Source organism: Netta rufina (assembly GCF_964035555.1).
Source record: "Netta rufina genome assembly, chromosome: 1".
Taxonomy (NCBI): domain Eukaryota; kingdom Metazoa; phylum Chordata; class Aves; order Anseriformes; family Anatidae; genus Netta; species Netta rufina.
In genome coordinates this window covers 35,892,737-35,906,388 of record NC_140123.1, presented here as the reverse complement: position 1 = coordinate 35,906,388, position 13,652 = coordinate 35,892,737, and the positions used below count along the sequence as shown (strand labels likewise).

General features: G+C 36.4%; 1 protein-coding gene across 1 annotated transcript in view; it reads left to right on the top strand.

Annotated features, from left to right (window-relative positions):
• Nucleotides 1–13,652, top strand: part of DIAPH3 (diaphanous related formin 3) — a gene marked incomplete at both ends in the record, with an annotated part of 247,956 nt that overhangs the window by 148,190 nt on the left and 86,114 nt on the right. Inside the window, one exon of the mRNA XM_084295299.1 lies at nt 9,161–9,287. Within this exon, the coding sequence (XP_084151425.1) occupies nt 9,161–9,287 (127 nt within the window). The remainder of the gene's footprint in view (nt 1–9,160; nt 9,288–13,652) is intronic.

Sequence of the window (13,652 nt, the reverse complement as noted above, 5' to 3'; positions counted from 1 at the left end):
TTATTCTGTCATCTGCTAGGACTTTTATGTTTACATATATGCTGCTTTGTTAGTGAAACCTGTTGGGTGAAAAAATGCATCATGATTTGCTGGGCTTACTTCATATAATGATTTTTTCTTTTTGTGAACCATTTTGTCCATATTTTCTTTCAGTGTTGTTTTCTAAATCTTGTTCTCTGCCATTTGTCCTAGCAATGGTTAGGGTCTTGTGGAGGTGGTGGAATGCCATTCTCTTCATGGTTTTACTGAACTTTGTGCCCTGGAGTAATTTTTAAAACTGATTCCCAAGCATAAATTAGTGAAATTTCATAAGAATATTTTTTCATATACTTCTCTTTATTGCAAGCATTTTTCTTGTGACCTGTTTTTATTTCCTACCTGCATATTTATTTCCATAAATACATTGATTTCACATTTTATAGGCAGGATAAAGCTATTATTTGCTAGTGTCCTTTAAATTATAAATAAAGATTTTCTGTTAATGTTGTTCAAATGGCACTTGCACCTTAATTTTAAGTTGAACACGCTGTATAAAAATGGAATTATACTGTGCATGTTGGTTCTTTATTGTTTTTAGGTTTGATCTTCAGTTTCTCCCACCATCATGTCATTGTTGACAGTCTTCTACAAATTTCTCCCTTTTAGAATTCTTTAATGATACAACTGTCTTTTTATCAGCCACACCATTTGTAGCCTGCCTTATATCTTTTCATATTTCATAGTAGCTCATTCTTAGAACTTCTCTGTCAAGTTATTTCTGATGTGAACATTAAAACATTAAAATGTTTAGCAATTTTTTTTTATCCTTTTTACAAGATAAATTTTTGCTCATTCCATTTCTTTAAACAGTGTCCACTAAGTGTTGTACATTAAACTGTTAACATCGCTTGCAAGACTTTAAAAGCAGTGAGAAGGTTGTGAAGCCAACATGTAGTTTATGGTACGCTTTAAATTGGAAAACATTCAAAATATGTACATTAATTACTCCTTTAGAAAAATATATTTCAATTTTTTTAATTCAGTTTTGACAGGGAAGCAGCAAAGAACATTTATTTTACCTGTGCAATTGTAGTTTACTTCAGGGTATTTAATTTGCCCTTCTTTTCCCATTACATGCTAAAGTTACAGTTTTTACTTTTGTAATACTAGAAATAGGCTTAATTCACTGCTACAGTACATGAATTAAAGATACCTTTTTGCTTTGAAGTATAACAAATCCTGTTTTTTAAGTACTTTTAGATCAGCAGGAGGAACTTTCATTGTGGCTAATGAGCTTACTGATATGACAGTTTCTGAAGATTCATATAATTAAAGCTGTCTCTTCTTTTAAATGTAATGACTTTCCTACTTTTCTGTTAGTATTCCAGATGAGAAATATTTTGTAATTTAGTGCACTTCACTAATTTCTTATTTTATGGTATTCTAAGGATTTATATTGCATTTACTCAGGCTGCTGTTTTCTTTGATTGACTATAATTTACTCAGGCCTTACAGGTAACCATATATAGTATTCCTTTGACATTTTAGTAACTGTGTAAAACTGCAAGTTTTTCTTCCTCTAAAAGTCATCACTCAATGTTACTTCATAAGTAGATTAGCTGTTTTCTCATTTTTGAGACTTTTTTCATGGATAATTAGATATATATTTTTTAAAGTAGGAACCAAATTGTAATTTTGATATATTTTGGAAGAAAAAATCATATAGTAATAAATTGCAAGTGTTGCTATTAGTTAGCTTTCCAGGTGAGAATTGTAAATGTTTAGTTAAATGTTACTCGATGTTCACTGAACGAAGGAAAAGAAAAATAAATCGTGGGAAAGTACTGGTAAACACGTAAGCATTGAATTTAAATGAAGGAGAGGAAGAATTTGTCTTACCAATTTTGGGGGTTAGATACTTAACGTGTTTGCTGCCTGAACTCTCTTTTGCTAATACATGTACATTTAATATTCACACTTTTGTTAATGCATACATTTGTAGGTGTTTTTTTTTTTTAGAATTACCATTATCACATAGTTATTTTTGATATTAGAAGTATTTTAACCTCATCTTTTCTGTAATATCTTGTTTTGTGCGTTAATGCCAGTAAGCAGCTAAGCACCACTTGATCACATAGCCACTCAGTTGCTCCTCACCAGTGGGATGGGGAAGACAATCTGGAGAGTAAAAGGAGAGAACTCATAGGCTAAGATAGTTTACTAGGGAGAGCAAAAACTGTGCACACAAATAAAGCAATACAAGGAATCCATTCACTGCTTCCCATCAGCAGGCAGGTATTCAGCTATGCCTGTGAAAACAGAGCATCATATGTAACAGTTAGCGGGGAAGATAAATGCCATAACTCCAAATGTCTCCCCTCCTGCTTCTTTCCCCCCAGCTTTTATTGCTGAGCACAACGCTGTACAGTATGGAACAATCAGTTGGGGTCAGCTGGCCTGATTGTGTTCCCTCCCAGTTTCTTGCCCATCCCCAGCATACTCACTGGTGGGGCAAAGGCACAGGTTGCCCAGACACGTGAACTCTCCCTCCACAGAGATCTTGAAAGCTGTCTGGACATGGTCCTGGCCAACCTGCTGTAGGTGTCCCTGCTGAATCAGGAGATTGGACCAGATGACCTCCAGAGGTCCCTTCCAACCTCAACCAATCCTTGATTCTGTGAATCACTGCTTCTGTCTAGTATTTGCTTTTTCTGATCCCCATCTATGGCACAAAGAGACCAAGTCTGAAGTTTAATCTAGGTTCATTAAAATGCACAACACTCCCACCTCCAACATTTAAAAACATTAGGACAGCTTGAGAGAGCAATATTAATGTATGTGCTAAGCACAATTTATATGTCAAAAAGAACATTTTTCTTATTACAGAATTTTGAAAAGTTTACGGCAAATTTCTAAGTAGTATGAAAAAAAAAATTCAATTATGTATTGCTTGATTGCTTGGGCTTTTTGTTTTATCTTATTTTCTTATTTTAAGTAGCACATTCACAGGGTAACCAAGATTACTGTTTGTTGGATGGCTTTTTTGTATGTTCAGAAAACAGTACAAACTTCATGAGTTACTCCGTACTCCATTACACTCAATCAGTACCAAAATCAACAGATGATTCCTGTTTTGCAGGTTGCACAATTATGTAAGTTCTCATAGCAGACTCAGATGTGAAATAGTCATCCATTCAGAGCTTTATTTGAACAATATTTGTAACTAATATGCTGAACACCTTATCTTAATTTTTATTTTATTTTATTTTGAGAGAAAGGTGCCCTTTTTAAATGCAAGGTTTATTTTCCAGTTTACTTACAGTTATATTTGGGATGTTCATCTGCCTTAAATGGTAGTTTTCACAAATGATGACCATGCAAAATAACTGGAAGACTTGTTACCAAGAGAGGTCTGTTTTTTTTTGCTTGTTTGGTTTTTTTTTTTTTTTTTTTTTCCATGTCTGTAATCTGAAAATTATTTTTGTTGGCTTTTCTGGGGGAAAAAAAAAAAGGAGAGAGAGAGACTCAAGTAAAAAGAGTATTAAGCAGTAGTGAGATTTAGACAAATAGAGTATTATTTATGTACTGGAATAATGAAAAGGGTAGATATCTGCTAGAAGACAAATTAAAAACATCAAGTAAGTTATGCAGAAATAGTTTGCAAGAGAAGCATTAAAATGGCAGAAAGGGCAATGTTGTAGAAAAGAATTGGATATGAATAAATTGTGAAGATGTTTAGACTCTTGAAGATGAGAAAGTTTAATTTTAATAAGCAAGTGTTGTAAGTGCATCTATATGTGTGTGTCTCTCTACTTGTACAGCTATTTTAAGATTAGAGATTGCAGTGTTGGGATTGTTTAGAAGACTGATAAATATGATCAGTTTTAAAGTTTAAAACTTTACTGGACTGATATTTATTAACATTTCATGCTAATGGTTCATTCTTAATTATTATAAATCAATATTACTGCATGGTGAAAGCAGTTACTAACAATGATATCCCAAATTAGCTGAGAATATATATACCCTGCAGTCAGCACAGTACTTCATGGTCTTGGTTCCCAAGGGGTGAGGTGATGAGGCTCAAAAGCTCTTCAGTGAAGGAAACCAAAACTGATGCATGTGTTGTCTTTCTCTCCCTCCTCCAAATTATCCACATGTGTACTGTGCAACACAGGGATATTATTTTCCTGTGCTGTGGCAGGTGTCATATCTTGCTGCTTGGCCATTTTTTCCCCTTGGTTAGCAGCTGCTTCTTCCTTTCAACAGCAATCCAATGATAGACAATTCACTGCTGGTCAATTATTCATCACTTGGGGGAATCAGTTTTCAACTTTTGCCCATATTTTCATGTTTTGAGCTTAAACTGTGCATCATAAAAATAGACGTGGTACCAAGCTTCTTTTTGCACGTAAAGTTCTCAAGACAGCAGACCAGGGATCTTGTGGAGTTACTATAGGGCTCAGCTAGTATAAGGTCTGAGGTCTATTCCTAGAGATAATAGTACCATTGTTACTAGGATCCTGGGTACAAAAGCGTCTATACATTGTTTACCAGTTATGCTACACTACTGTGCTTATATTTGAATTCAAAACAGGAGAAAATTAATTAAATCCTGCTTAGGGAGCTTTTGCTTTCATGTGTGCAGCTGGAGGCTGCTGTGCCTACAGAAGAGAAAGTCCTCAGGTTTGAGAGGCAATGCCATTATCAGAGCTTTGGGAAAAAAAATCCACAAGAGTAATGTATAGCACCTATTTAAAAAAAGAAAAGTCAAGAAAAGAAGACTATGTCTGTAGAAGGCAAGAGAAGGAGGTCATCTTGGGAACAATAAAGCATACATGCTGTATTTTCAGTCTTCATCTGTGACCTTGAGTGAATATATCCAACTACATTTTATTGCAGTTAATGGATAGCTGAGACTATAGCTGAGCTCTTTCCACTAACTATAGCTGGTGTTTACAGAAACCTCCTAATACTTTGCCTCTGTGTTTACATACTATTTCTGTGTTAGTGCTCTAGACCATCTGACAATGAAGGTTTTTCTTGTTTGCTTTGTTTTGCTTTTTTTTTTTTTAAGGCTATATTTTGTCATTCAATGATACTAAACAAATACTACATTAATAGTGTATTGACAACTTTACAGAATCACTCAGTGGGCTTTGTTCACTCTCTGGTATCCGTGAAGTTCAAACATTGTCAGAATCTTTTTTTGCATGGTATAGTTTTCCACATCAGGCCAGAGACCAGCATGTCACTGTCACTCTCTCCACCTCAGAATGTAGTGGCCAGAATAGCACAAAAAAAGCTAAACAGCCGTAGGCGAGAAGATGATTGTATTGGTATGGGGATGGTGACCAAGAAAACTGTCATAGAGGTTGGGCAGCATTTGGGATTTCTAAAACACCAGCTGAAATATATGTTGCAAAAAGTAACTGAAGGTTTGCAGCAATATAAATGAAAGAGAACACAAGTAGTACTGCTTTGCTTTAAAGAGTTATTTCTAGGATTAGAGATGAAAGGGGTGTTGTCACAAAACTAGAAGAAATATTGCTTTAGTTTTAAGCAAGAATAATGATCTGGAGGTGGGGGAGAGGAAAGGGTTTCCATAGAAATTTGTTTAAAGAAAATAAGAGTTCCATATACTCGTGTTGTAAATACCATTTTCCATTTCTGCATTCTGAGATAACTGAAATATGGAACTAAAAGTTCAATAAGTACGATTTTTACCAAGTTTTACTGTGGCTACAATAGGGTTGTATGATTACAGAACATCTAAGAAACTGAGCAGAAAGGATTGATTTTAGGCAATTACACATCTCTTTATCTGACCTTAATGATATGAAAGTTTTTGGAGGAAAGAATAATCAAACGTGGAGGTTAATCAGAATGGCATAAAATGAAAATGAATAGAAAAAGTAATAGACTAATTTGCTAGCTTTGACTTTTTTTTTTTTTCTGGACACATGAAATCTATCTTGACTTCAGAAAATCACTTGATATAATGTAAAATGGAAAATCGTTCATTAGAATAAAAAGTGAAAGAAATGTACAATGCTGTCTAAAAGGAACATGGCAACAAAATAAAATTGCGGTATCGAAGCAACAAACATATCTGACATACAGTTAGGCAGTATTGTCAGTGGAGAGGAAGATTAGATTGTCATTACTGAATGGTCCTGAGGATGTAGAGTAAAAGAAATGAAAGTCGATAGTATGAAGTACAAGATCATGCATCTTGATACTGTAATAAGAGCTCTGGTCAAGAAAAAAGGATATTTTACCTGAAGATAATCAGATAAGGTATTTCCAGCAGGAATAGAAATGCAAACATTAAAAGGGCTGGTGAGCCTGAAATGGTACGTAGAGAGGTTTTAATACAGATGCAGGTACAGAGGCTTCTGGAATAGTCATGGTATTAGGAAACCTGAATCAAGAGAGGTAACATTAAGAATAAGGTTGTTTCAACCCTGAAAAGCAGAAAGTGAGGAAGTCTAATTACTGTCTTTAATTTTTTTGACAAGGATAAGAGAGTTCAGAGGGTATAAATGAGATATTCTTCAGCCACGCATGCATTGTATTTCATCAAGCAACTTGCTTTTGTGGGCTCACTAATATTCAAACCCCTCATCTTTCACTTAGTTTCCAAACATATTATATCAGTTGTTCACTTCAGATTTGCTTGGGTTTATATATGAATCCTCTCAGGATTAGGGGTAAAAGTTTGTTCCCCCCAGCCCACATTCCTCTTCTTCCATTCTTCTATGTCACTTCAGATTTTTTACCTTATTTTCTAGAGGGCATGGGTGAATGCCAGTAAGTATTTCATGGGATCTTTTTTCAAGGGCTGATTAGACTTATAGTTTCATTTTTTCAACTATTTTCACTTAATTTAAAGTTGCTAAGACAATAATTCCAAACTCATACCAATATGTTGCAAGCTAGCCTCTATGTGAGACTATCAACAGAAGTATAGTCTTAGAGAAAAATATATCTAGTAGATGTGCATTGCTGAAATGACAGGAATGCTGAATGTTTATACTGAGGAACGACTTAAAATCATGACAGAGAGAAAAAGAACAACCAGCTACAGAATGAGGCAGAGATGTAAAATTCTTGATCAAATACATATCTGTTCAAGGTCAAAAGAACTAAAGGAAACAAAATAAAAAATGGCTTTGCTGAAAGCAAGAATTTGAAAATCTCAGTGCTTTGTCACCGAGTTATAATACAGCCTGTTAATCAGCTCTAGGCACTGAGATCCTTTTTATTAATCTGGCAAAAAGCAAGTGACTCTTTCTCAGCAGCTACCTGCATATTTTTTTTAAACCTGTGTATTTGCTGGGTTTTATCATTCTCATATTATGTATGTTAACTTAATTTTCTGCTATGAACTCATTTTAAGGCAAGACAAGCTATTTTGTGAAGAACTATCATATTAACTATCTGATTTTGGTAGTTAATATTAAGCACAAGATATATATTCTGTGTTTCTTAGGAGCTTTCTAAGTAAATTTGTGTCTTAAAGTTATGTGTGCCCACTCCCAAAGGCTTCTTTTGCCAGCAAAAATATGACTTTATATTAAAAACAGGTTGGTTTCTGAAACCTGTGAAGACCGAAACACATCTGTAGTCAGCATTGGCACATTCTAATTTTAGCTCTGTTTCTGAAACAGTTTCTTAACTAGCTAAATGACCTATCTGGTGATGATTGGGGTTTGCCAATCACTGAGTGAAAATCTGCCATGTCTGACATACCGTTGGAAAGCAGTGAGTTAGAGTAAACAGCGGATTCTTTAAATTATGATTATAAACTGAATTGAGTTATAAATTATAATGTGAACATTTATATTCCCTTATTCTTTTTAAGAATGATGATTGTATAGAAATGGCTTTTTTTAGGCTGCATTAGCATTTTCACAGGTGATCATTGATCATTTTATACTTGTGTTAACCTTTCTGTTATGAATGGAATTGTAGTTGCTATGCAACATTTTAATCCAGTCATTTGGGGACCCTTGTCAGACTTCTCTGAGAGAAAGATGTGTGCAGTGAGTGTATCTCATTTTCTATCACATAATGCTACTCAGGAGGAAATCATGGATCCATTGCAGATCTTACTGCCTTCATAGGGTCAAAAGCTTTATCCAGTGTTTTTGTAGATGAAGGTAACTTTATGTTTATAGGTACAGGGTATTGTGAACGGAACAAATGATGGAAAAAAAAGTAAGGTGTGCCATTGGACTAAAATTCAAAGTATGTTCTTCTCTAAATAGTTTTTTCAATGGAACATGTTGAAGTGTTAATTTTACTTCATAAACAGACAGGAAATAAGTTTTAACTGACTTCAATACTGTAAGTCCAGGCTGGAATACATGCTAACAGGAGTTACCCTGATCTTACCATTATGGTCTTGATATTTTAAACAACTATTTACAGGTCAAGTGTTCAACTTCCATGCATTCCTTCAAGTGTTTGGAAGTTGAATTTCTCTTTTTCTGATAAAGAAAGTTTACAGTTTTTCTGCATCCTGCTATAAATCCCTCATGTTTTCTCTCTGCTCTTTTCATTCTCCTAAGCGCTACGTTGTTCTGGCTCACCTCAGTGTCTGTACTTCCCTCTACCTTGAAAAGCACTTTGGCTCTGGTAGATTTTGTTGTGTTTCTTATTAGGTATTGTGCTATCAAACAAAGAAGTTGAGTTTTCAGTTTCAAACACAGGTGTTTAATGACCCCATTTTCTCTGTTTTTGAGAGTCTTATTTTCTTCATGATCTACCATACAAATGTTGGTATTTTTTCTGTTTTAACAGAATGAGATTTAGGAAAGCTCTGTGGTACTTGGAGTCATTTCAAAACTTTCCCTCTAGTTAATCAGAAGAGACAGACTGGCATATGTATATCTCAGGTTATTTAAAACAGACTGTTAGTAGCAGTACTATATCTTAAGCATAAGAATAAAACAAAATTCAGCATTCAAACAGCATTCATCTAATCAGAATGAGGCAACTGTGTAAGCGAGAACTGAGCATTGGAAAGTGGCTACCCTCATCTTGTAATTTGGTCAGTCTGCTTTTATTTCAGAATTTAAAATGTATGCTGATTTGGATAAGGGTTTATCTTGCATATTTTACAAACAATGTTTCTCACTTAAGGTGTTAACAGAGTTAATGTACTGTATTTTAGTCTCAGCAGAAAACCTGGAGAAGAGCCTGAAGCATATGGAGAGGCAACTCCAACAGCTTGAGAAGGATTTGCAGACTTTTCCAGTTGCTGAAGATAAGCATGATAAGTTTGTAGCAAAAATGTCTATATCCTTTGGAGTATTCCTTAAAAAAAAACACACACAGAAGTAGTTTAACTGCACTACTTTAAATGTCTTTGCCTAGCTTTTATCTAGTCTGTAGCATTTATTTCTGAAAAAATATAACTTTCTTCTCTCAAAAACTAAATACATGAACAGCCTAATTAAACTATTCATCTGTAATGAATAGAATGAGGGGAAAAATGCTGTCAGGTCTTATTCTGTGTATAAGTGTCTTAGTGAAAAGTAGTTAAAATAGGACTGTTAAACACTTGACTTTAATTGATTTTTCTCATAAGAATATATTAGAGAAGTATGTACATCACCTTGAGTTTGTTTGTTTGGCAGTGTATGCATTACCATTGAGAATGATTTTGTACATGCAACCATGAAAACAAAATTTCTTGTATTGCTGAAATGAGATTCATAGCTTATGAAAACAGGTTTCTGGTTTTATTTTTGTCAAAATTCCTCTTCTCACTATTTATTCCAAACCCTACGGCCAACTTAACTGCCTGTTTCTCTCATAAGAAACCTTGTGACAGGAAGGTCATTCTACAAGAAAATTTATCTTTAACTTAAACCTCCATACTAGGTGTTGGCCATATATGCTTGGCACAAAGAACATGCTGGAAGCAAAAATATTGGCAGACATAGAGAGACAAGTTCAGATTTCCTTAGTAGGTATAGTTAGGTTATTACCTAACTGGAAGACTACTTTGCTATGTATAGGAGGACTCGGGAGACAGTTATTCGTTGCTTTTGATTAATCTAATACTCTTAAATAAAAGATGGCAAGAGGCCCTGAGGCCAAGTGGATATACTAGCTTTTGTCATTGCTGCATTAGGGCCAATTCCCTCTTCAGTAGACTAGCTACAACCAAAGTGTATACAACTTGGCTTTAGGCCTTCTCTGGACTCTCTGAGGTATCAGTAACCTTTCAGTGTTATTACTAATTTTTGTAAGGTCATGTATTTTGTTGGTGAAATAGTTCTGTTTTTTGTTGTTGTTGCTGTCAGTGCCTTTCTTTTCCAGCTCAATGTGGTTTTGAGAGATTTGTTGCAACCCACCAGCATGGTGTCTCTGTAGGGTGAAACATAAGTTTTGTATCTGAAGAAGCCAATAGTGTAGAAGAGAACTTGGAGAGTGGTTTTGAAAGCCAAGAGGCAAAGTATTGCTAGGAGGTTAAAGGGAAACATCCATGACAGCATTCTCAGAAATAAAGCTAGTCTGTCTGTGCTTGGTTAAGAAAATGATGTGTGGTCTATGAAGTTTATTAAGAAATTAAATCTGTGAAAAAGGTTAGACTCCTCTTAATCTAAAAACATTATGATTCTGGCATTTAAAATATCCTATAACCTTTTACATTTTTAAGCTGAGGACTAGGGTTTGAAGTAACAGATAAATTAATATACAGCTGCCTTTAGAGATGTGGTTATAATCATAGAGCCATAGAATCATTTGGGTTGGAAAAGATCATCAAGTCCAACCATCAACCTAATACGTCCATCGCTAAATCATGTCCCTAAGTGTTACATCCACACATCTCTTAAATACTGCCAGGAATGGTGACTCCACCATCTCCCTGGGCAGCAAAAAAAACTTGTAATTTAAATAAATAAAAAATGTAATAAAGCTAGGAACATAATTATTAATTATTATACATATTTATAAATAACCAATGTAAAATACTGTCCAGAAGGGTAGAACATACGAACAGAAGAGTTTTCTCAGCAAATGATTAAACTGTAGCATTTACTTTCAAGATGTTGTAGACAATGATAATAATTTCATATAAGGCTTAGACAGTTAACTAAAGACAGTATGTCTAGAGCTCTAAAACACAGTAGCCCAGAGGTAGCTTTAGCTCAGAAAATGACTAACCTGGAGACTGTCAGAAGCTAAATACTACATCAGTTTAATTACCATGCTATACTTACCCTATTTCCTTCTTGTTTTCCCTAATCATTGCGTATTGATTGCTGTCAGAAACAGGTGAGATGAATATTTTATCTTACTCAAAATAAATCAGTACAAGTAAAACCAGCCATACTATATATTTCATTATATTACACTATTCAAACAGTATTTTGAACAGAAAATGGCATGAACAGGAATAGTTTGCCCTCACCTACTACCTCTCCCAGTAGAACGGCAGTAATTTCAGAACAGTAAAGTTTCATATGGTTTCTAGTAACGTCTATGAACACACTAATTAAAGAAGCTCACTTTTGGAAAAACAGGAGCTTCAATAAATTACGAAGCAAAAAAGGTTTGATGTAAAGGTTAGATAATCCTGCACAGCATGATGAAGCCTGGACCTGTCTTTACTTTTATTCCTATGACAAGGAAAGCTGAATGATGGTGAAGTCTTGAAAGGCATGCAGCTCATAAAAAGAAATCAGCAGGAAATCTGAAAAAGGAAGGATGGTGCTTTGTTGGAAATAATTTTTCATCCTGAGTACAATTAGGCTCCATGGACAAGTAGGCTATTACATCCTGTCACTAAATATCACAACCCAGAGGCCCCTAATGAACTGATTAGCATTCTTGTTTCTTTAGGAAGTCAGATAGATGCACAGTTGATGCACTTTTATTGACCAAGTCTATAATTATGAATGTTTCCCTTATACATTAAATTGTGCTGGTTTGTCAGTCATCTTATGTATACTAGCTGAAAAGAAATGATAGTCATTATTGTAGTTCATTCGTTTTCTTTAATTAGGACAGTCAAAGAATATTGAAGTTATATTGATTTAGACTATTAAATCCATTCAATGTAATGTTCAATAAAAATCACAGTGAACAAAATACACTTGGATGTTCAAAGTGAAAATTTAGTGCCTTTATGGAGAGTGCTTAAATTACATATTGAAAGCTTAATTAAGTAGTTTAGTCTACATCTTCTATATCAGTCCAGCTCACATCTCATGATTTTCTAAGTAGCAACTGAGAAATTTGACAAGTTGTAGCCTACCATTGAGTGCATTTGTGATAGCAATTTTCACAAAAGTTTATGGAACTAATACCTGAGAGACAGTAAGTTGGTTGATGCCTTTCTTCTGGTAATACAATCCTTTCTTTCTGATCAGTTCCCTGTTCCTCTTCCCTGTTGCTTATGCTAATTTATTAAGGGAAGAAGTAGTACTTAGCCAAATCAAAGCCTGATTCAAGTGAGGAAGAAGAAAACCATTTCAATTGCCAAGCAGAAACTACACGCTGCCTGTAAACTGCTGCTTATCCAATCAGCCACATAGTTTGAACTGTGCGGTGTCAACAAACCAAAACCTGTAAGATATCCTGGCATCCTAGGGGCTTTGAAAGATTACAGGATCTGGTTAGGTGAATGTCGTGGTTCCGCTCGAGTGGGCAGCCGAGCTCCACCACAGCCGCTCTCTCACTCCCCCTCCTCAAAGAGGAATGGGGAGAAAATATGTGAAAAGGGCTCAAGGATTGAGATAAGGACGAGAAAATCACGCAATAATTATTGTAACGGGCAAAACAGACTCGGCATAAGGAGATAGTAAGATTTATTGCCTACAACTAACAAGCGAGAGAAGTGAGAAAACAAAGAAAAAAAAAACAAAAGCACCTTCCCCCCCATCCACCCTCCTCCACCTCCTCCCCCCCCCGAGCGGCGCAGGGGAACGGGGAATGGGGGTTATGGTCAGTCTACAGCACTTCTTCTCTGCCGCTCCTTCTCGGTCACTCTCGTCCCCTGTGCTGTGGGGTCCCACCCACGGGATGCAGTCCTTGATGAACTGATCTGGCATGGGCTTCCCACAGGCAGCAGCTCTTCCAGAACTGCTCCAGATATGGGTCCGTACCACGGGGTCCATCCCTCAGGAGAAAACTGCTCCAACCTGGCTCCCCTACGGGCAGCAGCTCCTGCCAGGTCACCTGCTCCTGCGTGGGCTCCTCTCCACAGGCTACAGGTCCGGCCCAGAATCTGCTCCGGCAGGGGTCTTCCACAGGCGGCAGCCTCCGTCGGTGCAGGGCCACCTGCTCCACCGTGGTCTCCTCCACGGGCTGCAGCGTGGAACCCTGCTCCACCGTGGTACTCCATGGGCTGCAGGGGGACATCCTGCTTCACCATGGTCCTCACCACAGGCCACAGGGGACTTCTGCTCCGGCGCCTGGAGCACCTCTCCCCCTCCCTCTACACTGACCTTGGTGCAAGGCTGTTCTCTCACTCCCTTGACTCTCCCGGCTGCTGTGTGGTGCAGCGTTTTTTCCCTGTCTTAAATATGCTCTCACAGAGGCGCAAAACAACATCGCTTATTGGCTCGGATCTGGAAAACAATGGGGCCCTTCCCAAACATGGGGCAGCTTCTAGATCTTTCTCACAGAAACCACCCCTATGGCTCCCTGCT